The following is a 27,681-nucleotide window of genomic DNA, read 5'->3' as shown; positions in this document are numbered from 1 at the left end:
GAAGCCAACATAAGCAAATTTATAACCAACGTGGAGGTTTTAGTCACTGTAAATGCCATATATGGTGCTTGCAAAAATAAGCTAATTTTTGAAGAATACTTCTATACAAGGTGATTAATTTTTGATAAAAATAATAGAATAATAGATATAAAAATAATAGAAAAAAATAATGGCTTTAAAGAGGTGAATGTACATTTGAATGTACATTTGCTGTCATTATTATATAGTACATCGTATTTGAATATCGAGTATATTTCGGAAATAATAAATACATTATGATAATGTAGTTAAAAAAGGGGTTTTAAAAGCGTCACTGGAATCTTTATAATGCTAGAAGATTCTTGTAGCATTCCAATAAAATTTCTAAGTTATAATTTTATACATGGTTGCAAATAAGTAAGAAAATAGTAGCTTTGTATAATGTACTACAATAACATTGAATATGTAAAATATTACATGTATTATTAAATCAAATTATACAACCTGTTTGTGATATATGTAATCCTCACTGGTTTTTATATTCTTAAGGAAACATTTCGACAAAATCCTTAGAGATAATCCGTGGTAATTCAATTGATTAAACGATAAAGTTAAAAAATAACTGTGACCAGTTATTAGGTTTTTGTAAGACAAGTCCCGAACTTGAATTACAAAGAATTCATACATCGATTTAGCTATATTGTACATATATATGTTTTGTTACATGTACATAGGTCTTACGGCTGAAATGATGATAAGGAGGAGGATGGTGATGATGATGGATATGATGATGATAATGATGATGGTGATGATGACAATCAGAGTTGATGATGGTGGTGGTGTTAATGACAATGACGATGATTGTGATGATTGGTATGATGACGACGATGATGATCATAATGTTGGGGTAATTATGATGATAGATGTGATGATTATGATGAAGACTACGACGATGAGGATGATTATGGTGCTGAGGATGATGATGACGACGTCGACGATAGTGAGTATGGTGATGATGATGATAATAATGATAATGATGGTGATGATGATTATAACGGTAATGATAATTATTGTGATGATGATGATGTCGACGATGGTGAGTATAATGATTGGTATGACGACGGTGATTATGTGTACTTTTTATTACTTATTTATGTGACAGTATTTATGTGTACTTTTTATTACTTACACCGTAAAGTCATAACAAGTCATATCATGTCGTCATATTTATTTATTTCTATCCACTTTGTATAGTTTACAGTGACCACATGTGTTCACGAGGAAAATGCTAGAGAACTTAGAATATGTAGAAAATATAAACAAAAAAAAGGTCCTCTCTAGAGGTTTCTTTCAACTTCAAGCGATGATGGCTCCAAATACTTAAAAGGATCCAACAACATGTTGTTTTATGTGTGATCATTTTAAAAAATATACTTATATAGTCACAGTAATTTATTCTATTTAATGGTTTTTATTTAAATTAACTTTTTAAATTTATCGCATTATATTTCGAAGGCATTACACTGAAGGTTGTTATAAATCCATACGTAATTGATATACCAAAGAATTAATAATTTTTATCTATATACAATTAAAACTAGATGTAGATAAAGATATATTTCTAGTTGTTAACATGTTCATATATCTATATTGTGGTTGTTCCTTCCTCAAAAATATCTAAGGGATATACCATAATCGCCACGCTTAGCTGAAGGGTAGGCAGTGTGGTATTAAAAAAGCGAATTTTAGTCCCGCAAATATTATGGTCACTCTATTTGTAATTAAAAACACAAAGCTCATAAACTATGTGTTTACGTAATAATCATTTTAAATTCGTTCCAATAGCACTGAACTTATGCAAAATGTTTTGTTTTTTTTTGGTTAATTTTTAGTTTCTTTACGTGTATATGTACATTTTTTTTGTCTTCGTTACCTAATTGGCCAGGATTAAAGCTCTGTTGTTTTTTAATCTGTATTTTTTTTATGAATAATTCTACAATGGAATATTCTGTTATGGTTAATAAATCTGTATATGGTTCCAAGATAGCGGTAAAATATATATTTTTTAATCTAACTTCTCTAAATTTTATTAAGAGAATTTTATTATGACTTCAGAAAGAAGAAGGAGATAGAAATGAAAGAGAAAACAAAAGAAAGAAGAAAGGTTATTTAAAACACATTTTGTTATTTCTACTTCGACAATTCGAACACTAATTTGAATTCGGATTCTATTAATGACAGTGATCGCCATTATGTTCGGATGGAATTTATAAATGATACACGATTTGAAATAAAATCTCTTTAAATATGTAATATAACAAAATTATTTTTTTTCTTCACAGAAGAAAAAAATATATGTAGCGGTGGTCACTTATCGCCAGCTGCTAGAAAACGTATCGTAAAAATTTCAAATACTCACCCACTTCCTGTAGATCCGGTATCTCATCAGGAAACTGCTCAGGGTTGGTCCAGTTGAAGAGGTATACCTCGAAGAACAAAGGCACCGTAGGTTCGACCCATTCCCTAAATGACCTCGACGTTGGTGTCATCGCCATTTGCTGGAAAACATTTGATCTTGTTACTAGAACAGTAAAGTATTTTAGGCTATTTAAGCATCACTTATAATTGAGTGATGATGAAACCTTTAAATTAGCCTTAAGGTTCTATAATCACGGATCGCATCGTACATAGTTAACATATTAAGGCTTTCAGAAAAATGTTTAAGACTGCATTTTGGAGATTGACAGAGTTATATCTACTAATTCACCTATCTCCTTTCTTTCATCATACAACAAGACATACGGATTCACTATATCTGTACATGGTTGAAGTTCCTTCCATCTTCACTAAGCCTTTTGATATCGATAAGCTGTGATAGCAAGGAACGAGGCAAAGGAAGTGCGGCGATGAATGAACGATGGAAAGTAAGGATAAGAAAGATAGAAATTGTAGAATGTGAGTAGAAGAAAGATAGATCATGTGAAGTATGATAGAAGAGCATGGAAATAAAAAAAGAAAAGAAAGTGAATCATTAGAAGATGAAAACGTCCCTGTCCCATAAATAAGATAGGGGAACGAGAGGACCCCAATAGCGGGGGCCATAAAAAAGCCTTTTGATACAACCTTTATAGTACGAACAGCCTACTGGAGTCATTGTTTCCAGAAAATTATAACTTATCTGTCTTCAAGACAAAAATGAATACACCAATACCTCGCTTTGCGTCGTTTCGTTTTGCGTTTTTTTCGAAGTTGCGTCGCTGCTTCATTAGCACTAATTTTCACTGTGAGTCGTTAGATTTTCGAGGTTATGTTGTTTTGGGTTCGAGTCTTTAATTTTTTTTTGAAATTTTCTTTTTTTCAAAAAGATGGCAACACTTGTTTCTAATAGCGCCATGCCATTAAAACTTGGGGATTCCCTTTCTAACTAAATATCAACGCAATTTGAATAGTTTTATTTTCACTTTGTTTTGCTAATATTAGAGTTCAGTTTCAATTACGTAGTGTCGTGTAATGTAGTGTGTTTTGCTCTTTTTAAAAAAGAATAATAAAACTATATAAATTTTTACGTGTTGTTTCTGGTTACAAAAAAGGGTATATATTATTCCAATTTATTTATTGGCAGAGTTATATTGATTTTGTTTTTTAAATGTTTACTTTGTTTGATTTTTTTTTAAAAGTAGTTTTTTCGTGACCCCGGAACCTATCTTCGATCTTTACATGGTTTCAATTTGAGTCGTGTATTTTTGGAACGTAACCATGACGCAAAGTGAGGTATTGGTGTAGGTTTCTTCTAGACAGGCTTCTATATACTATAGTAGACCCCGTCGTCGCTTAAAATCAAGCGAGACAAAGGTGAAATGCTTCGCCTTAAACGATAAAAATATTTTTTTTTCTATTTCAATGTAATAGACCAATAAATTTATACAGTATAAACTCTGCAACGTCAAATAGTAAATAATAATTAATTTTATTATATAGAATAATTTGAATTTTGAAAAAAACTATTTTAACTATATTTTATTTCTAATCAACCTGTATATAATAATCACACTAAAATAAGTATTATTTTTTCTATTTCAATGCAATAGACCAATAAATCCTTACAGTAAAAACTCTGCAGGGACAAATAGTAAATAATAATTAATGTTAATATATAATAATTCGAATTTTTATAACGCTTTCTTTACTATATTTTCATTATATATTTCTCAAACCTCCGATTTTTGAAGCAACATATATTGAATGATGTAATCTTGTACATTTACAACCAATCACAATATATATAACGACTCTGTACCCTCAGTTCATCGTCTGTCTGTTCTACTGGAATCAAATTTTAGTTTACGATAAGTAAAGTTGAATTTTAACTTAATTAAAACTTGGAACGTATGTAAGTAAGTCGAACTCTCAGGGGATCGACATTGTCACGTATACCTCATAACTCCCTCCGTTGTTCTATGAAGGTTAAGTAAAACCCAGAGGACTACACAAGGACAGTTTATTATTAATCTGTATCGGTATCGAATCTCAAGAGAATATTTTGTTCCATAAGACATAGTAAGCAAAGAAATATATAACCTAAAATATTCTAATTTCGTACTGGCCATGTTTGAAATATAATTAAATAAAATATGTTAAATGTACTACAAAAAACAAATCCTTCATTACTCTGGATGTACACATATATAATAAAGTTCCACGAGATATCTAAGACAATCCATTTTTAGTTTCAAATCTTAAATTAAAATTAAATCATTAAATAAATCTTATTATAGCATTCAAGAGTTTTTAGTTGATCTAAACGTGTGGAATTTAGTTTGTTGACTCAATTACATGGTTTATTTACTTTATTGGAGATAGACAGTAACAAAAGGCAGTAAGAAAGTACAAACTTAGAAGCTTAGAAATATAAAATTAGTTACAGTTGTTACCTTATAACTATCTCACTGAGAACATATAATGATTTATAGTCAAACAATGAAAAAACAAATAAGAATAAAAACATTACTAAACAGGGATCAAAAACTATGGTTTATAAATTTATATTATGTTTGTTTATATATTTATCTTATATCTATTGGTTGATATTATAATGTATATATTAAATATTGTAAAATTTCATTTAAAAATAGCAACTGTTGAGTTTCTTGCCGGCTTTCAGATCAGCGTTTGGAGCTGGTGCTATCTTACTGCTTATAGTATTAAAATAATCGAATATACAAAAGCAGATATAAATGATTACTTAAATAAACATATGTTGAATTTAAATTTACACCATGTATATATGAGTTGAACATTGTGAGAGATTGTTTTTTTTTTTACTACATAATTTTTATTAATGAATGTGTATCTATAGGAATCTATGTGAAAGTAGAAAGTGTAAAAAGAATAAAATCCAGTCCAGTGCTGGGCGTACTATGACTGAAATGATGTTGTTGAAGGAATCTAAGTCTATTATAATTTTAATCTCTCCCTGTCTCTCTCTCTCACTGTTACATACATATATATATATATATATATATATATATATATATATATATATATGTATGTAACAGAAAAAAATATTAAATAAAAAAATATTGCTAAATAAAATACCTATCCCAAATACAATACAGGGACAATACACTTTGACAAGTTTTTTTTATAATCGATAAATATAGCAACTAACTTTCTAATTTATTTCCAAATTTAAATATGCATGATTTCTTTTTACAAATTTAAACAGCTTCCTCTGTTATAGTACCTTTTCATAACAGGATTTCTAGTGTACAGACAGCCTATTTTAAAACCACCTTGAAATTAATTACGACTGCTAATCGATTGGGGATAAACAGAAGCGCCAATTGACCCAAAGTCAATTGCGGCTTCATACTAGCTCCTTATTGGCGACTTACGTGACCGTGCGAGCAATTGTTGGGGATATTTCGATAATCTTTAATTGGCTAAAGCAAAATTCACGTGCTCTTATTGTTTCTTAGAAGTTTAATATAATTATCATCAGTCTTTAAGACTGTCATCATCATGATTATATCCATTATTGTCACTAAATAAGAAAGGGAATAATATATAGCTACTTCCGCTATGCAGCAGTAGTCGTGCAATAAAGTGCACCGTCCGCCAGCCCGCTGATAAATGCGCATGCGGCAAACAATGCGAATTACACAACTACCACCGCTAAATAATTAAACACGTGTTTCATCCCTCCACGGGGCATCTTCAGGAGTTATGTTGCACCGATTAGTGCCAAACACAGGACTGAACTCACTTTGTTATGTTATCAGTTGGCTGGCGGGCGGTACACTTTGTTGCACGACTACGACTGCATGTGCGGAAGTGGCTAAATATTAGTCCTTTTTTACTTAGGATGGATTTCCGCAAAATAACGCCTGATTCCATTAAAAAGTAATGTCGATTTTTTAAGTTAAAATCATACGACTACATTTTTAACAAGTTTTTATTTCTGATCAACAATATATTCACATTCTTTATCAACAACTTTTTGCCATCTAGTATACTACGTTTTCTAAGTACTGTATGAAATGACATTACTTTCCCCCTAATATTTCTTTTCGTTTTATTCTTTTATTTCCATTTCCCGTTTCGTCCTTTTCTTCTGTCGTTCACAATCTCATTCTCAACATTCAAATCATCTTCCGTGCATCAACTTTCTTCCCTCATCTTCGTTTCTAGACCACTGTTTGCTATACTATCACAGTCTGTTACATTGATAACCTTATGTTCGAAACACAACTGTAACATGTAAAAGTATTGTAAATCAGATTTACCAAGTATTTTGTAAGTAAAACAGTGTAAGTAAACATCTAGTGATGGTGAAAGTTGAAAATGATATAGTAATAGAACTATATTATGTAAATAAATTTAACTAACCCATAAGATATGAAAATCTAATCATAGAGTGGAAACAAGTAAAGTATATGACACCATTTGACCCCAGCGATATTTAACAAAATTGATATCTTACAAAATGTTACCAATCGCCTTGACATTAGAATTCTAAGTAACCAACTTGAGAGACACTTTACCGTACATAACATTGATAAAAATAAATGAAAATTTTTATTTATTATATATATATATGAATGTTATTGAAATACGTATGATATATAAAAAGTAAGATGATTTTTTTATAAATTGTAAATTCTTTATTTATTCATCCAATTCAATTTCATTCTCTTCAACGTAATCCCCGTATGATGAAACATATTATTGACAACAGTTTTCTCTAGTCGGTTACTCGGAGATGATTAAACCTATTGACAAAAACATGCTTCGCTAATGTAATAGAGAGTTCTAACAATTTAGGAAATTAATTGACCTGCCTACCTAATGCCCGAGAGTTTTAAATGACAATTTCAACTTAATTTTTGTTCACAGTAGTATAAATATAATTTCTAGTAATAACAATTTGTAAGTCCGTCTATTTTTACAAACTGCGTTTGCTACTTTTTTGACAGAATAGTATATGGGAAATTAAAAAAGATGATATCTTTGAGGGAGGCCTGTGCTTCACAGAAGGCTTCTATGGGTTGAAACGACGAACCATTAGTTATATATATTTCGCAAATATTGGAAAACAATAATTAAAGTTTGCCAGCAAGATCTCCATCTGCTTCTTCCTTCTTCTTCTCCTTGTAGAAGATCTTCGTTTGGTTCTCATCTTTCATCACCACAAATATGAAACGTAAATAACTGATGCACAAATGTCAAAATACTCATTGACTTTTTTTATATTACTTTCGTAGCAATATATAATATTTTACATCTGATTGAATCCTATGCTAATGTCTAGTATATCATAGGTACAAGGCACGGTGATATTCTTTTCAGTTTGTATTGTCCATTTCGCCTAATTTCTTTACTTTGAGTTTGGTAAAAAAAAATAACAATTTTTTTCTAAAACTAAAAGAAGAATGTATACGGCCAGTGTTTCCTCTGAGAGTAAGTGACAAAAACCTACAGAACCCAAAATTAAAAACATTTAAATACACGAGTAACCATAGTGCAATGTACTGAAACGTGACTGACACAGATAACATATCTATATACACGTTAATATAATAAATCGTAACATTAACGACAGATAATAAAAAAAAGTATTAATGTCATTTTAAAATTAAATGACATTTCGTTTTTAAATTTTATAAATCGAACAATACTCGATTTACAACATATAACTCTAACATACAATGTAAATAACACCTACATATGTATATTTTTTATGGCCCCCGCTATTGGGAGCCTCTCGTACCCCTATTTTGTTTGGGACAGGGACTTTATTTACTAATAAATTTTTTTTTCAGGGTTATATCTTTATTTTACACTCACTTTCATTCTTCTCAATTTCTTTTATCCTTTTTAATATCTTGCAATTTTTTTTGTTTTTTTTTCTTCTGCTTTCATCGCCTTCCTTTCCTTATCTTTTTTACTCTTATGTGGCGAGGTACAATTTTATTTCTAATCTTTATTTTATTATTACATTTTCTATCCTTATCTTTTAATATCACAGGTTTGTTTAGATTAGACTTTTTAATACATTAGAGTCTTGTCTTACATTCTATTATTATTTTAATAAGTTCTTTTACATGTGCATATTATTCATTTTGGTTTAAGCTTTCCTATTTGGTTTTGTTATTTTTTATTGCATTGCTTACCACCCTGCGAGCAAACGACAGAAATGATGGGCGAAGGTTGTCGTCGCACACCATGACATATGTATATTGGTATCTATTATATATACTATGTATGCAACCATGTCTAGAATCTTTTACTTTGACATATATGAGAAATATAGATACACTTTTAAAAAGATATGAGTTTGAAGCGGAATTGAAGGAACAGGTGGAATGTAGCACTATTATTTCCGTGATAGATTTTAATATAATGATTTAATATAATTAGATAAAAAATATAATGTCGGGTTATATTAAGAGAAAGTAAATTAAATAAACAATAATAGGATTCATAAACTATCTTTACTATCACAAATGGAAGGTAAAATATCAATTACAGCTGCTTTCAAATAAGAAATGTGTCTTTCGTCAACCAATAAGTGTACCGGGATATAAAGCTTCAATTTCAATCGAAACCAAGCAAGCACCAGACAAAAAAAGATTTTTAGAATTAAAAAATTAATAAATAAAATAATATAAATAAAAGTGTGGCGATGGATAAAAGATGGAGCATTATTGTAATGTGAAAATATATCGCGAGTTTAAAGACATCGAGAGGAATGTAAGAAGTAAGAAACAAGATAGGGGAACGAGAGCCTTCCTTTTAAAAGTAGCTATTTAAAAAAAAAAACACCAGGCCAGGATACGTTATACCTTCGTTCCTGATCTGTACCCAGGATGGAACTTATTTCGAAGCCTGTAACCTCTAGCCTGGATATCCCTTCCTTCTTCTAGCATTGAAAGGGGATTTCATCGACCATGCAAGCAAGAAGGGAAGCAACGCGAAATGATCTCGTCTTGCTATGGTACAGCTATGTCAGGACAGCTTCCTCCAGGAATTTTGGCACAGTACTGAGAGGCAGCTGTGAGTTCCTAAGGAGATCCGAGGGCCCTTACAAAGTTACCTAAGACGATCACTGAGGAGGTTTTAATGGGTAGAAATCCCACATGACCCCATCCTTCCATCAGAGGACAGAGTATCTTGTGTCCATCCAGAAGATTTCCCTATGATACCAAAAATGTCGAACCCTGTATATTGACCAGTACAGGAACCTTCATAGGTAATGAGAAAGATCATCAAAAGGTTTTAATGGATAAAAATCATACAACTCATCATTCTAAGGTTGATTTTCCACTGAAATACCAAAAAAATTTAAGTTGGTATATCGTGTCATGTTGCTTTTAAAATGAAAGGAAACCTCACAAATCAAGTGTCAAACCAAAAAATTATCATGGAAGCCATTCGTGTTGTTAATAAGCTTACGTTTTACTAAAGGGAATGTTAATAATCTCTTTATAATTCATATTAAGAGCATAATGTTCGCCTTTTTAGCCAGTGGTAGCAAACATTTTATGATGAAACTTTTTAATCGAATCAGGCGTTACGTTACGGAAGTTCATCCTAAGTAAGAAAAGGACCATTATTTAGCCACTTTCGCACATGCGGTGGTAGTCGTGCAACAAAGTGCACCGCCCGCCAGCCCGCTGATTAATGTGTATGCGGCAAACAATGCGAATTACACAACTGCCACCGTTAAACCACTCAATACGTGTTTCACTCCTCCACAGGGCATCTTCAGGAGTTATGTTACACCGATTAGTGCCAAACACAGAGTGCACAGAGCACTGGCCGGCTGGTGGGCGGTGCACTTTGTTGCACGACTACCACTGCATGTGCGGAAGTGGCTAAATATTGACCCAAACTTTCTTTGCCTTATATGTGAGCTTTTGTCAAAGCAGGCCTGGTCATGTTCCTATCGGTTCTGGTGTTCGTACTGCCTTCAACTCTTCCTTGCAACACCACACGTTCCATTGGTATCTCATCACAGGTGACAAGTCCAAAGAACTAGACCAGTGATTCCCAAAGTGGTCTATACCGACCCCTAGGGGTCTACGTCAGCGAAAAAAAATTTGGGGGTCCATGAAATGAAAATGGGGGTCCACGATAGTGGATCTCAACACATACACTAATAGTACCTATTTACTTACATCATACTATCTTATAATATCAAAACATTTACATTATTTATAAAAGTACCTATGAAGTAAAAAAATTATTACATACGTTTATAAAATTGTTTAAGTTGTAGGATGTTGGTATTCGCTTTGTGGTCGCAATACATTTAGAACATACACTAAACTTCACTACAGTTAGAAATTTACAGGAAATCAATATCAGGTAAGTAGGGGGTCTACTCAACACAGAAAAACATGGGAAGGGGTCTACGACACAAAAAAGATTGGGGAACTCTGAACTAGAGGATTCAAATTTCATAGCAAAATGACTATACATTCACTAAATAAAGCTTTTGCAATTATCATTCTGTATATATAATTTAATTTTAATTGAGCTGTATGTTTCCCGAAAATAAATGAATAAAAGGCCACGAAATGTACAACCTCTGCCATGTATAATCTCATAATATACAACAAGAGATTCTACGATATAAATGTTATAAAAAACACGTAATTTACTTGTTTATCTGTTGTTAGATTTTAAAACCTAACTTCTAAAATTTAAAAAAAAACATGTTTTTAACAATTATTTTTCAATCAAAGAATTATTTACTCTAACGTTATTTAAAGAAGTTATAAGAAACAGATAACACATTTTTGATTGTTGTTTTTAATTGTTTTAATTTTTTTAACACAACAGAAATCTTTTAACAACGGTATTATATAGTAACTAGCTGATCCCGCAAACGTTGTTTTGCAAAAAAAATTAAAGTTTTTAATTAACAAATGTAAGATAAGGGTTGATCGTAGAGGGGTGAAAATTTAGGTTTGTATGTATTTTTATATGCTGTATCATAATAAAATAAAAACCAAAAAAATTGTCTAAAAAATTAAAAATAAAATTTAGGGGTGGACCACCCTTATCACTTAGGGGTATGGAAAATAGATAGTAGCCGATTCTCAGACATACTGAATACGCATGTAAAATTTGGTAAAAATCGGTCAAGCCGTTTCGGAGGAGTTCAAGTTCGAACACCGTGACACGAGAATTTTATATATTAGATAAGTAACATCTGTTATTTAAAATACATTTTTCACATATACGTTTGAAATCAATCTATATTTCCATATGGCTCGTTGGTCTAGGGGTATGATTTTCGCTTAGGGTGCGAGAGGTCCCGGGTTCAAATCCCGGACGAGCCCGTATCATCTTTTACTTCATTTTACCTTGATTATTTATTTTCGTGAATTATTTTAAAAGTACAGTTTATTATTGAGGTTAGGTTAGACTTCCTTGGGCGCTTTTAACTTACCTACCTATCGAACTATTAAAACATGATCACTTCTGAAGGCTTTTTTTAGAGGGCAGGATATTCGCTTAGAGAACGAACGCATGAAACGTGTTTCTTCTTAGGATACAGGTTGAGTTAACTGCTACATCTTGTAAATACCAGAAACAGAAACAAACATAGTGTAGTTCTTGCAGCTTTTTACATAATAATAACACTGCCTCCCTCTAATATTGCTAAGAACAATAATTTACTTAGTTTTTAGTTTCAGTTTTGATTATATCTGTTCATCTTGCTGGAGAGCATCTACGAGATCTCTTCTCTTCCACCTGCACCACCAAACTTTCCATCGAGTCCTCATTACAGGTTCAAGGAACTAGAAATTTATATTGGTCCTGTCGACGATAACCTCTCTTTTATGTTGAGTTCATTAAGCATCGAAGAGTTGGGTCGGTACGCCCACGATTCTGGACATCCATCTCCAGGACGTCAATTTTCTCACGATCCAGATCCATCATCCGGGCTATATGTAAATTAGTAGAACACACTTTGGAGAGTGCTCTTTTCGAACTGATTGAGCCATCATTCCTTTATCGGACTACTAGGCGCAGGCAAAAGTTTCATCCATACGTTGTTGACATACCCGTCTAACAAAACGGTTTGACAGCTCGTTTTTGGTGAAAGTCACCAAGATTTACAACGACCTGTCTGGGTCTATTTTTCTTAATGTGTTGAACTCTGGAGCCTTTAAGAGTAGAGTGAACACCTCCGTCTTCATCAACACTTTCGATCAGGTGGAAAACAAACGCCTATTCCATTACAACTTTATTAAATATATATATATATATGTATATATATATATATATATATATATATATATATATATTAGCTGATCCCGCAAACGTTATTTTGCAAGAAAAATTAAAGTTTTTTATTAACAAATAAAAAATATAGGTTGCTCGTAGAGCTCGTATTTTTGTTGTCGTATGCTGTATCATAAAAAAAATTGTCAAAAAATTAAATAAAATTTTATGGGTGAACAACCCTTATCACTTAGGGATGGAGAATAGATAGTAGCCGATTCTCAGACCTACTGAATACTCATATAAAATTTGGTAAAAGTCGGTTAAGCCGTTTCAGAGGAGTACAGTAACTAACAGTTGTGACATGGAAATTTTATATATAAGATTTATATTATTATTTATTATATTATTTTATATTTTAAGTTATGTGTACACTTAATACTTGTAGACGTTAAGTGAAGAATTCTTATTATAATCAAATTTGGTTGTACAATATCATTATTTAACTTAGATATACGAGGGTTCCAAACACGGATCAAAATAAACTCAATCTAGTTTTTTTACGATCACTTTGAGACCTTCTTATTTTTCTTTTCAGCTGATGGATGCCCACTGCAAGGCATAGACATTCTTCATTCATCGTCACGAGGATCAGATCATCAAGATCATACGCTGCCAACGTCCAGGGACTTCCTGTGAACTAAACTGTGTCGTCGTTCCATCTAGTGAGAGCTAATTCATGCCGCGTCAAGTAGCTCGTAACTAATGGATTCAGGCTTATTTTGCGGAAGTCCATCCTAAGTTAGAAAAGGACCAATATATAGCTACTTCCGCCATGCAGCAGTAGTCGTGCAATAAAGTGCACCGCCCGCACAGAGACTCTGTGTTTGGCACCAATCGATGTAACATTACTCCTGAGGATGTCCCGTGGAGGGGTGTAACACGTGTTGAGTGATTTGACGGTGGTAGTTGTGTAATTCGCATTGTTTGCCGCATGCGCATTTTTCAGCGGGCTGGCGGCTTCCCCGAAACCAAAAGAGAGATAAAAGAGGTAATGCTAAATAAATCTATTATCTATTTAACAACACATTCATGTATAAACAGAATGTTTTAATACATGTAAAAGTTAAATGCATGTGGTTTGTACTGGTAGAGAATTTCTAAAGGCATTAAGTCCGCCATTATAGAAATTGTAAAAGAGTAAATATATAAACTTATGTGTATCTAAAAATTAGCAGAAAGCAGGTCACATAGCGCGTGGAATAGACGACCGTTGAAGCCTTAAGGTTCTAGAATGCAGATCACGGATAGGTTGCGAGAACCTCTATTCATCTTATGGGTTTACGTCGTATGCTGCGTTTGCCGATTGGTCTTTAATAGGATTACATTGACACTTACAGCTCTTAATGCAGCGTCGAAGAGCTGGTTCCAGGCTAGAGCGGTGCCCAGGGCGGCGGCAGCCAGCAGGGCGGCTGTGCAGGCCACCACCAGCCGACTGCGCGGCACTCGACCGCGCATGGCGCTCCGCCCCGCCTCCCCGCTGACCCTGGAAACAGAAGACACTATAGTATTCAACTTCTAGAAGAAGGAACCCATAGTTTTTTAATATTAGAATCTATATTCCGCAGACATTAGCGTCTGTGCTTTTGTTTTTACATTTACGGTTAATATTTTCGAAAATTATTTTTTCTCACGTTTCAGGCCTCCTTATCTATTTTCACAACGCACTAACAATTTTAAAAATACGATCAATGCAACCACTTTCTCGTCCCTACTCCAGATTGCCATCATCAGGTTGTGTTCCAGTACCTGTGCGGCGATTGCTGTATTCGCCACATGGATAAACCTTGCGATCGCATCTTGAGATTCATCCGTGCAATACACGCACGTGTGTGTCGTGATATTGCTACCACCGCATGATGGATACTGCTATACAGCCCGAGAGTGTCTGTTTTCGACGGATAACACCTGTCTCTGTATTGTTACCTTGGTTAATGAGAATTATTTATCGACTTCAGTTTGAGTTAGGTACAGGGTGTTTCTCTAGTTCTATATATTGCCCATGGTAAAAGTTGCTGACGCAATGAAGTAAAGTTCTTAGATACACTATGTTTCTTTCTGTTTCTGGTATTTACAATATGTAGCACTTAACATTCCTGTATCCTGAGAAAAAACGCGTTTCATGCGTTCGTCCTCTAAGCGAATATACGGCCCTCTAAAATAAAAGCCTTCAGAAGTGATCATGTTTTAATACTTCGATATGTAGTTAAGTCAAGAGCGCCCAAGGAAGTCTAACCTGATATTAATCATAAACTGTACTTTCAAAATAATTCACGAATATAAATAATCAAGGTAAAATGAAGTAAAAGATGATACGGGCTCGTCCGGGATTTGAACCCGGGACCTCTCGCACCCTAAGCGAAAATCATACCCCTAGACCAACGAGCCATATGTGATTCGCAGCGAAAGTACGGATTTATCACATTTATAATTGTTATTAGTTTACAGGCAAATTTGATCTCTGTCTCGCCTGATGTTGACGCCCATGACGAAGTCTACGGTGTTACCTGCTTGTCTAGAAGAAACCTATTCACTCTTGTCTTGAAGACTACTACTACTACTACTCCGCTAGCTCAGTGACCCAAAGTGGGTCTTGGCCTCCGAAGCGAGAGACTTCCACTTTGCTCTGTCTTGCGCCATCGTCTGCCATTGGTTGACATTCAATTCGCGCAGTCTACCACAACGCGATCGATCCAGCGATACCTGGGTCTACCCACTGGTCTTCGACCCCTCGGTTTTTCCAGGTACGCTACCTTCACGCTCCGATCCGATCCCATTCGCTCCAAGTGACCAAGCCAGCGGATTCGTTGAGCTTTATATTCGCCAATGATATTTGGCTGTGCTACTATAGTCTCAATTTCGGCATTCTTTCGGAGCCTCCAAGATCCGTCTTGATTTCTCGCTGGTCCCAAGATAATATCTAATTGCCTAATTTATAATTGTCCGGAAACAATGACGCCGATAAGTTGTACCACTCCTTGGCTATTCGCACTATAAAAGTATTATTTAACGGAATCAGGCGTTACCTTGCGGAAGTCCATCCTAAGTAAGAAAAGGACCAATATTTAGCCACTTCCGCACATGCAGTGGTAGTCGTGCAACAAAGTGAACCGCTCGCCAGCCCGCTGATAAATGCGTATGAGGCAAACAATGCGAATCACACAACCGCCACCGTTAAACCACTCAACACGTGTTTCGCCCCTCCACGGGGCATCTTCATGAGTTATGTTACACCGATTAGTGCCAAACATAGAGACTGTGTTTGTTCTGTGTTGAGTTTGCCGCATACGCATTTATCAGCGAGCTGGCGGGCTAGATATTGGTCCTTTTCTTACTATAAAATTATTAACAAAACGCTTAGTACAGGTAGAAGGGATTTCAACCGTGTACGAATGTCGTGATTGCGTCTTATTGTGCGATGGAAAAAAATAGGTGAATTATTTAGTGTAATTCCGCTGCTCCCTCTCCAAAATTTTGTGTAATATCATAAAATCCTTTCTTGGTTTTCAGCACGTAAAAAGAATATATTCTTGCCAACAACGCTTCCTATTGAGAGTAAAATTCCATTAAATTATCTTAGCTGATCTTTACTTAGCTAAAGGAATATTTCTACCTAAGTTTCAAATCTCTACGCCTTATTGTTGTAGAGATATCGTGATGAGTAGATGTATAAGTGGAGAGAATTATCTTATATGTATTAGATATACATACGATGATATGGGCTTATACTAATTTAGTTTGCAATGAATTAAATAATATATAAACAACATATTGTTTCTTCATTGATAAGCTTGACCCATTATTTAATTGGGGTCATAACCACATAACATCCTTATCCATCTTCCGTCTCAATATTCTCTTATACTCTGCGAAAGAGATAGCAATACGCAATTAGTAATTAGTGAACATAATGATTGTAAACGGATTCTTTTATCTACAATAGTTACTTTTAAAAATTAAGTAAAAGATATAGAGTTCCATGCTTGTATTGTTGAAAAAATCTAATATATAAAATTCTCGTGTCACGGTGTTCGAACTTGAACTCCTCCGAAACGGCTTGACCGATTTTTACCAAATTTTACATGCGTATTCAGTATGTCTGAGAATCGGCTACTATATATTTTCCATACCCCTAAGTGATAAGGGTGGTCCACCCCTAAATTTTTAATTTTTAGACAATTTTTTTGGTTTTTATTTTATTATGATACAGCATACAAAAATACATACAAACCTAAATTTTCACCCCTCTACGATCAACCCTTATCTTACATTTGTTAATTAAAAACTTTAATTTTTTTGCAAAACAACGTTTGCAGGATCAGCTAGTACATATATTATATTTTGATATAAAAGTATGATGAATTTGTTAGTAAAATATAAATTCTTTATTTATTCTTCAAAGTAATTCCCTTCCGAAAAACGCAATTATTTCAACGGGCTTATTAATCCTCAAAAAAGTTGGAAATTTTTCCGATATAGCCTTCAAGATCTTCGTATCGGCTTTTATATCCTCAATCGTATCGAAGCTGCGTCTCTACATTGGACTGAACTAAATCAGACGATAATGGTTGCGGAATAATATGAGTAGAGTTTTTGATTAAAAAAAATCGTGATGAACCAATGCAGTATGACATCGACTAAACATTCTTCAAAATGGTTTACTGAGACAAATGATATTACAACTTTTGATAAACGCTTGGCAAATGCTATATACAGTTCTACCAGCCTAGAAAAAAAAATACCTGCTTTTCTAATTTCTGGCAGTCTTAAATGATACTTATTTTTAGATCACAATACATATTTGTGGCAATTTAGGTGCTTAATATAACCTATTTGTTTATTCCAATTTCACACGACGCGATGCGGCGGTGAACAGTCTACTCTTTACATATGCTGATCATCATCAGTACACAAGGGTATAGGCCTCCCCCAAGAATTGCAACAATGATCGGTCTTGTGCCGCCCGATTAAATTCTATTAAAATTAAAAATTAACTACTTCACTTCACTTTTTGTATATATATATATGTATGTATGTATGTATATTATATATATATATATACATACATTACTATCTATGTAATTTACTATAATATCTAGGCACTCTTATGAATTTTTATACGAAGATATAGGATGCAGGTTTATTTTGACAGATCTTTTTGAAAAGCTATTTATATAGTTGGCCTATGTCAAGTAGTGGAAAATTTAGAAGAGATTTAAAGATTGATACATAAATTCACTGTTAATTTGTAAGTAAAACTTTGGATATATATATATATATATATATAATTTAGTATTTAGATATCAGCAGCATTACCCCATATGGAGAGCATAATACTCAGAAAACTCTAGAATTTCTGGACAATTCATGATAGACGCCTACTGCAAGGTAAAAGCCTACCCCAAAGATATTTATGGGTGGTATACCATAATCGTTATGCTTGGGAGGTGGATTGGCGATCGCAGTGTGGTATTATGGTACCCAGAGGATGCTGCTGCCCATCCTCTGGAAACCTATATATGATTTTTTTTAATGGTCCCCGCTGTTGGGGACCTCTCGTTCCCCTATCTCGTGTGGGACAGGGACTTTTTATTTCTAGTAATTTATTCATATTTTTTATTATTATCATTCTTCTCTTTCTTCTGTATCATCTTATCTGTCGTACTGTTTCTATCATTCTACAATTTTCCCAGTCTTTCTCTTTCATTCCATTAGCCATACATCCATCCTCAACCACTACATTCTAGGTTTCCTTACTATTTTATTTTGTAAAAATTACATTTTTTGTTCAACTCCTTAACACGTATTTTCTTTATAATTATCATCTTATATTATTCTGTTTATTGCACTATATTTCTTTATATGACCTATATATGATTAGTATCAATCATATGAAATTAATACATATGATTTGTATTATGTAAGATACGAACCTAAGTCCCAGTTCTATAGCACTGGGCTGTTATTCAATGAACTGCGCTATATAAAGTTCAATGACCGACTCTTTGATCTCACTCAATTTTTGACCCAAAACTGTTGTACTTTATTTAAAGATAAGTAATTTTAACGAGTTAATGAAAGTCTAATGTGAGTTTATTTACTCTTGCAAATGAGTTGTTTAACGAAATGTTTATTAAAAAATCTTCTATGGGATCCTTATAAATAAAAATGAAAAAAGACGAACTAAAATCAATTGTTTAATATATATAAAATACTTCCAGTGACAGCTAAAGTTGGATATAACATTGCAACAACAATATTATATAAATAAACTAGCTGATCCCGCAAACGTTGTTTTGCAAAAAAAATTAAACTTTTTAATTAACAAATGTAAGATAAGGGTTGACCGTAGAGGGGTGAAAATTTAGGTTTGTATGTATTTTTGTATGCTGTATCATAATAAAAACCAAAAAAATTGTCTAAAAAATTAAAAATAAAATTTAGGGGTGGACCACCCTTATCACTTAGGGATATGGAAAATAGATAGTAGCCGATTCTCAGACATACTGAATACGGATGTAAAATTTGGTAAAAATCGGTCAAGCCGTTTCGGAGGAGTTCAAGTCGAACACCGTGACACGAGAATTTTATATATTAGATTGAGAGAACACATAAGACATGAATATTCAACCGGACAGGACAAACAAGGATAATATATGACGCAATCTTTAAAGACCAGTTGTGCGTGAACCTAAAGATATCTTTTTTATATATGACTCCATTGATATTAAAAAAAAAATTCTCACGAGATATTTCCAATCTCCTAAACGCAAGAACTCTGAAGGTCATACTTAAGAGATACTTTTTATCTCACAATGTATGATATATAAATTAAAACTTTCGCTTATAATAAAGCTATATGTTAGTGTAATGTGTATATGTATCTTCGTTCTAGTAATAATTAAATATGAGAGAGCTTATTTTTTCCCAATATACTGCGTGTGTACTTTGGAGATTTTATATGAACTTTTTGGTTAGATAAACTTTTTGTAAAACCTCAAAAAGTTGACTCATATCGTTCACAACCACCATATTCCCCTTATTTAACTCCGTCTATCTTCTGGCTGTTTAGCAAATATGGAAACGCCTATTCGACACGTTTGAGGAAATAAAAACCGAATCGAAGATATTGAAGGCTATACCGGAAAAAGACCGGTAAAAGTGCGTTTTATCGGAAGACGATTACTTTGAAAGGGATGAATATCATTTGGAAGAATAAATAAAGAATTTATATCTTATAAATGAATTCACCTTACTTTTTGATCACAGTATTAAATAGACATTCTAGATTGGAAGTTACCAAAGGGTAATTTCAGTGAATACGTCTATATTTGACTTTCTATCTCAAGAGAATCTATCTCATAAATAAATAAGAACGATATGCAGTCATAAACAACACACCAATACCCCGCTTTGCGGCGTTTCGTTTGGCGTTTTTTTCGAAGTTGCGTCGCTGCTTAATTATGACTAATTTTCATTGTGCGTCGTAAGATTTTCGGGGTTGCGTTGTTTTGGCTCCGAGTCTTTTATTTTTTTTAATTTTCTTTTTTTTCAAAAGATGGCAACATTTTTGTTTCTAATTGCGCAATGCCATCAAAACTCGGGGATTCCATTTCTGACTAAAAATCAACGAAATTTTAATACAGTTTTATTTTCACTTTGTTTTGCTAATTTTCGAGTTCAGTTTCAATTACGTAGTGTGTTGTGCTTTTTTTAAAAGATAAATACACATTCTGGTTACAAAAAAGGTAAATATTATTACAATTTATTTATTGTCAGATTTATAATATTATTGTTTTATAAATGTTTACTTTGTTCAATTTACTTTTTAAAAAGTTGTATTTTCGTGACCCTGGAACCTGTCTTCGATCTTTACATGGTTTGCTATAGAAAATCTTAATTCACTTTGCGGCGTTTCAATTTGCGTCGTGTTTTTTTGGAACGTAACCACAACGCAAAGCGAGGTATTGGTGTATATACATCTAATTTGACCTTCAATATCTACTTGTAAAACTATATCCAACCATAGATAGGTTTTGTGGTCAACACGCACTTATACAATGTTCACTATACATTATTTTATTTGTTTTACTTGTCGCAATATACATATTATTATGTTCGTTAATTGATTTTTAAAAGTTGTATATAACATAACACATAACTGTTCCATTCTTTTTAGTATTTTATCTCTATTACCAGAGCGGTTCATTCCTAATTTAGTTTTGTAACAAATTCATTCTCAAGTGTTTTAATCAAATAACCTTACTGTAATAGGTTTTCTTAATAAAATGTTGTTTAATATACCTTTTTTAAATCTACCATTGTAAATCCATATGTAATCTGTAATATCTCTTTTCTGTAACACATAGTGTGTTGATGTTATATACATGTCACCATAGTTTTGAATGGAATCCTAGTTTTTAAAATTGGAACACGATAAAGATTTAAAATCGAAATCTATCAACCGTCTTTTATAATTAAGTTAGTTACGGATTATATATACTACATACATAATATTAGCACGAGTTGCAGAACCCTTTAAACAATAAACACGGAACCCTAGGATCAAAAAGTGTCGTAAACACGCGTGACCTTGAAGTTATTTATAGATTTCTGTGTACGGTTCTCAGAAATTCTTACAAAGTACTATCTCGAACTTACTAGAACCTTCTCCGTAGTATGAATAGGTGTACTCCCCATGACGACAGTTTAGTGTTGTTATTCGAGTTATAAGATTAAGATCTAGGATACAAAGTGACTATTTGGTAAGTTATTTGGACAGTGATTTCTTGAGTAGTAGGTAAAGTAGTACTATCTATTAAAGTAGGGTGACCATCTGATTTGTGAATAAAGGACTCCTTGTCGACAAAGTGGTGTTACATTACGAGTCAGAACCTACAGTACGTAACAATAAAAAAGTCTCATAATTCCATGTTATAGTGCTGTTTAATAAAAACCAAATTTACGTAATCTAAAAACACTGGTAAAGCCGGATAACAAGCAAATTAGGAAGGATTATTATAAGCTATTTAGCAACAAGTTTAAGAGAATTAAAGCATACATAAACTCACTCGGTTGGATCAAAAACAAGGCCATTAATATTAGATTATTAAAAAAACTATGATTATTTAATATTTAATAGAATAATCAGGAATAGGAAGATACGTAGATGTACTAAAGCAGTGATTTCCAAAGTGGGCTATATCGGAAAAAATTTGGGGGTCCACGACAGTGGATCTCAACACATACACTGATAGTACCTATTTACTTACATCATACTATCTTATAATATCAAAACATTTACATTATTTAAAAAAGTACCCATGAAGTAAAAAATTTATTATATATGTTTATAAAATTGTGTAAGTTGTAGGATGTTGGTATTCGCTTTGTGGTCGCAATACATTTTGAACTTGTAAAAACCTGAGAGTTGCAGTCTCAGAGCTTCGCTACCTTGCACTGACTTGTTCAATTCTTCACTCTATAAATACGAATGTAGGACAAATACGTTTATTAAAATTTATTTTGAGCAGTTTTAATTAAAATTAAATTAATAAACGTCTAAATTAACATGTGTTTTTACTTTAAGTTTTTAACACTAAACTTCACTACAGTTAGAAAATTACAGGAAATCACTATCAAGTAAGTAGGGGGTCTACCCAACACGGAAAAACATGGCAAGGGGTCTACGACACAAAAAAGTTTGGGGAACTCTTCAACTCCCTTGCCCTAACTATAGTGAAGTTTAGTGTTAAAAACTTAAAGTAAAAACACATGTTAATTTATACATTTATTAATTGAATTTAAATTAAAACTACTCAAAATAAATTTTTATAAACGTATTTGTCCCACATTCGTATTTATAAAGTGACGAACTGAACAAGTCAGTGCAAGGTAGCGAAGCTCTGGGACTGCGACTCTCAGGTTTTTACAAGTTCAAAATGTATTGCGACCACAAAGCGAATACCAACATTCTACAACTTACACAATTTTATAAACATATATAATATTTTTTTTACTTCATAGGTATTTTTATAAATAATGTAAATGTTTTGATATTATAAGAAGGTATGATGTAAGTAAATAAGTACGAGTACTATCAGTGTATGTGTTGAGATCCACTATCGTGGACCCCCATTTTCATTTCATGGACCCCCAAATTTTTTCTCGCTGACGTAGACCCCTTGCAGGTTGTCATAGAACCCTAGGGGTCGATATAGACCACTTTGGGAATCACTGGTCTAAACGATTATAATATCATATTCATACAGTTGAAATACAAGTATTGTGTTAGAAAAAACGAAGATGGTGTGCATTATTTACTAATAATTAAAGGTTTTTATAATCAGATCAAAAAAAATATTGATTATAGCCTTGAATGTAAAATTAGGTTTTGGCAGCTGGAAACACACTTCTCTGATATTAGAGTAAGTAACACATAAGAAAATGCAGAAGAATATACAGTAACGGGTGGCGTTCAGGTCTTGGTTGAGGAAATAACTACAGCTGAAGAAGTAAGATTGGGCTTTGAGAAGTTTTCTCCCATTCAAGACTGGAGGGGTTTTATGGCCCCCACTATTGGGGACTTGGATTGTACCTCGTACTCCTGATTATTTGGGTCAGGGTGTTTTATTCTTTAATAATCTTTTATTTTCATACTCTTCTATAATTATTCGCATGATCTATCTTTCCACTTCTTTTCTTCTTTCGTTCTACAATTTTCTATTATTCCTTTCCATACTATTTATCCTTCATTCATCGTCTCATTTCCTTTGTCTGGTTTTTAAATATCACAGTTCATGGTTAACATTTGTTTACTATTTTTATTTTCCCTTTTTATCATTCTTATAATAAGCCAATTATTACGATTTATCACGGATCGTCGCAGATTTACCACAGTTTTTGTTTTATTTCTTATTTTCCTTACATTTAATCCTAATTCCATCTTCTGTTTACTTGGTTTTGTTTCTTATTGTTACATCCTTCACTATCTTCTGCAGCATTTGAGGAACGCTATCCTGTTATTGTTATCGTTTGTTATTATATCCCAGACAAGTGGAAAGAGTTGGATGTATTTTTCATTCCGAGGGCCTATCTGCCACACGCCCTTAAAGATAGAAAGACTTTGCGAGAGCAATTTGAGAGATAGCGATAAGAATACCGCTGCATGCGTGCAGGGTAAATCGACTGAATCTTTACTTCATGATTTTGTAACTCAGATTGAAATGGTCATAAGAGACGGAGGTAAGTGTTTAGGCACCGTCATGGATATTGAAGAGGCTTTTGACAAAATCCATTACACAAGCATAGAAGATGTCCTGGAAATGCATAAGGTGCCGGCGGTCATTGGCTGGGTTAAGAACCATGCTGAATAAACTCAAAGTTCGCTTTGCTTCGCGTTCTGCAGATTTGCCTCCACGAGACTTTATGATTCTGCCGGAATATCTCAAGGAGTTGCGTTCGCTTGAGTAAAACTAGCTTCTTGGTTACGGAAACCAGCTCGCAGAGATAAGACAAGACAAATAGAGAAGTAAACTAAAACGAGAAAATGCTAAAAAAATAAAGTTGTTTCCATGTATAATAACTAAAGTTAAATATATTAGGGGGACCGGAAAGTAATGTTGTTTCTGTCGACATATTTTACAGAACACCGATTGATTTTTACCACTCCGGCATTGATTTTGTATACTAGATGGCAAAAGGTTGTTGATAACGAAGGTGAATTGTTGATTAGAAGTAAAAACTTGTTAAAAACATAGTCGTGTGAATTTAAATCCTTACAATATGAATAGGAATATATTGTTTACATCAAATACTTTGCTATATTATACAGGTTGATCAGTTATATATATAAATAAAACATATTATAATATAGATAAAATATTATTTTAAAGTAAATTAGGAACAATCTGTACTTATATAGTTTGTAATGTTGTCTTATATATATTCATATGTATGTGTTCTGCCGATTTTTGTAATGTCGTATCTGTCGACATATTTTACAGAAAAACCGATTGATTTGTTACCGCTCCGGCATTGATTTTGTATACTAGATGGCAAAAGGTTGTTAATAACGAAGGTGAATTGTTGATTAGAAGTAAAAACTTGTTAAAAACGTTATCGTGTTAATTTAACTTAAGAGAGCGATATTATTTTCCGGTCCTCCTAATGGAATAAAAACTTTAAAGCAAATTTATAATATTTGGTTTAATATTGTATCTTTTCTCTATCTACCTTCACCTGAATAAATTTATTTTGAAATGTACATTGACGAAAGTAAAAGGACAAATTAAAAAGTTCTAAAAATATATATTTCCTTGATAAATAACTTTGGCAATGTACCAAAATAAACTTAAAGCAATTTTCTTGCACTTTTAAGTGTTTGCAACTTTATACAAATCCAAAATGGCGGTCGAATTTCGACAAGGCGTTGCTATTTTTAAAGCCTTTAAAGTTGCCCTGTTTTTGTTACGAGGGTAAATATATTTTGTTTACTGCTTGCAACATTGTCGCTGTTGATAAATTATCATTGGCCTAGATAAATAAAAATAGTATTTAAATTATGGACAATTTATTAAGATTCTCTTTTACTTTATTAAAATACAAATTACAGGAGTGACCAACTTTTTTAATCACTAGGTCAATTTAAATTTACTTTACTTTTGGCGGACCCCATATAAAGTAATTTATAATAAATTAGAATTAAAAGTAATATAGTAAGAAGTAAAGATTATACGTACACATGTTAAAGCAAAATGTAAAATCAAACAAGAACAGAACATAAAATAGAAATTACTCAAAATATTTAAAGGGAAATTCTTGTTGAAATCTTCTTTCTTTTTCTTCTTCATTGCAGGTGATAGATATACACTGGAAAGCATAGATCGCCCCGAAAGATCGTCAAGATGACCAGTGTTGCGCTGCTCGAAGCAAGGATTTTATGGGAACATGAATACGACGTTCACTTAGTGTAGTTTTAAAATTTAATTAGTAAAAATGTTTTAATGTCATAATAGGTGGTGCAAAAGTAATGTCATAATATGAACGCACCTTAATTTTTACAAATGGCGCCAAATGTCACTGTGATTTGACATTTATGATATAGATATATAGAGAATTAGTTGTCAATAATTTATAGAGTATATCTATATGTTTTTGCACCACCTGTTATATATCGAGTTGACCGCATTGCGAAATCATGTAATGGGATTTCTCCGAGTATCTTCACCGGGTTAAGATATAGGACAGTCCCGCGTGCTTCTGTGACGGTGTGGACCAGGCCATGGTGCATCTGATAGAATCCCCCGCATTTGGAGGACCTTGGTTTGACACTGTCGGTTGGTAAGAAACATAGATGAGATGAGCATCCCCTAAAAGATGAAGGATGAAGAGCTTCTGCAGCTACTGCAGGTAGGTTATCCAAAAATGTCATTTGAAAGATTAAAAATTAAATTTAATGTACATTTATTTAATTTAATGAGATTGCCATAAAGAATAAAAAATAAGAAGCAAGAGAAACAATGTATTGTGATAAAGGTAACTAACATCTGTGATAGAAGTTAAAATTATATACTATTATAAACTGTGATAATTGAGAAGATGAGAGGTAATACAAAGAAAGAAATTAAGAATGAATGAGAATGTACAACTTTGCGATGTATGATAGAAAATGAATGAATGATAATATGATGATCGATAGAAGTGAATGACATAAAAAGGAAATGTAAAAGAAAATATTAAAGAAAAAAAGTGTTCCCAAAAATTCCGATAGGTTGTACGAAAGGTCTTCAATAATAAAGGCCATTAAAAAAATGTTCAAATTGATTGTTATAGACATATTTTTTCAGGTTATAAAAGAAGACAAGGGCGGCGAAGATGGTCGATCATCCTAGAGTTGATGGGTCTTTTTCCATCATCGTTTCAGTCCAAAAGACATATACCTCTCATAAAGTTATCTATAAGAGATATATAATAATGGCCACGCTTGGTAGACGTGTTCGGTGATCACAGTATGGTATTATTGTACGCAAAAAATGCTGGTCATTCTCTGGAGCCTTGTTCGTGAACTTTGGCAATCCTATATAATTAATGCACTAAGTGTGAATTATATAAGACTGTATCCACGGAATCCAACCCGATACCAATTATCTTATATTTCAGTCCACTAGTGGGACTACCACTGCTGAATAAGTTACTAATTTATACATACTAAATGCTAAACAACATTTACCCCGAATTATTAGAGAAATAAAATACACCTATCCCCGATTTACACGGTAGATGCGTTCCTGAGGAAAACGTGTAAATCGAAAATTAAAAATTTTCAAGTCAAAACCGTGTAAATCTAAAAACTAGCACAAAATGCATGATTTTGCTATTTAACAGTTGCGGATTTTTTTCAATAATTTTAGGTGTACAAAGAAATAAAAATAAAATGCATTGACAAGTAAAAATATTTAATATATTACGGAAAAACTGTTTTTTTTTTCATATTTAATTACAATATACATTAAACAGAAGAACAAAAAACAAATTATTCTCAATCTTTTTTTCGGAATCGAAGGTTCGAATTCACTTTCATCACTCGAAGTTATATGTGTCGATTCGATGTTTGAAGCCGAAATAACATATTTACATTACGAGAGATGGTAATAAAATCGGTTATTAAAACAAAAAAAATTTATTCGAAAAAACATGTAAAAGTGAAAACGTGTAAAACGAGTACCGTGTAAATTGGGGGATAGGTGTATCTATTTAATATTAAAAATAAGAGATTTTTCATTGCAACAATATTTATGTTTAGGCTAAGTATATTTAGCATTATTGGTAATAGATGTAAAAGCTTCAAAGTTAATATACCTATTTTCAAACATATATTATATCAGGCATAGTTTTACCCTTACC

General features: G+C 32.8%; 1 protein-coding gene and 2 non-coding genes across 3 annotated transcripts in view; 1 reads left to right on the top strand and 2 right to left on the bottom strand.

Annotated features, from left to right (window-relative positions):
* LOC137932711 (protein peste-like) overlaps window positions 1–27,681 on the bottom strand; it is a 64,084-nt gene that overhangs the window by 13,848 nt on the left and 22,555 nt on the right. The window contains exons 2-3 of the mRNA XM_068776363.1: window positions 14,116–14,263; window positions 2,399–2,537 (exon numbers count right to left, since the gene is read on the bottom strand). Coding sequence (XP_068632464.1) covers window positions 2,399–2,537; window positions 14,116–14,235 — 259 coding nt within the window. The 5' untranslated portion in view covers window positions 14,236–14,263. The remainder of the gene's footprint in view (window positions 1–2,398; window positions 2,538–14,115; window positions 14,264–27,681) is intronic.
* TRNAP-AGG (transfer RNA proline (anticodon AGG)) lies at window positions 11,757–11,828 on the top strand. The gene has a single exon. It is a non-coding gene; the product is annotated as a tRNA-Pro (tRNA).
* TRNAP-AGG (transfer RNA proline (anticodon AGG)) lies at window positions 15,094–15,165 on the bottom strand. Its single transcript has one exon. It is a non-coding gene; the product is annotated as a tRNA-Pro (tRNA).

This window comes from Battus philenor, unplaced genomic scaffold (genome assembly GCF_028537555.1).
Source record: "Battus philenor isolate CCGP_79_NKW_IND1 unplaced genomic scaffold, ilBatPhil1.0.hap1 SCAF_12, whole genome shotgun sequence".
Classification (NCBI taxonomy): domain Eukaryota; kingdom Metazoa; phylum Arthropoda; class Insecta; order Lepidoptera; family Papilionidae; genus Battus; species Battus philenor.
The sequence above is the reverse complement of the archived record's forward strand: the minus strand, read 5'-3'. Positions and strand labels throughout refer to the sequence as shown.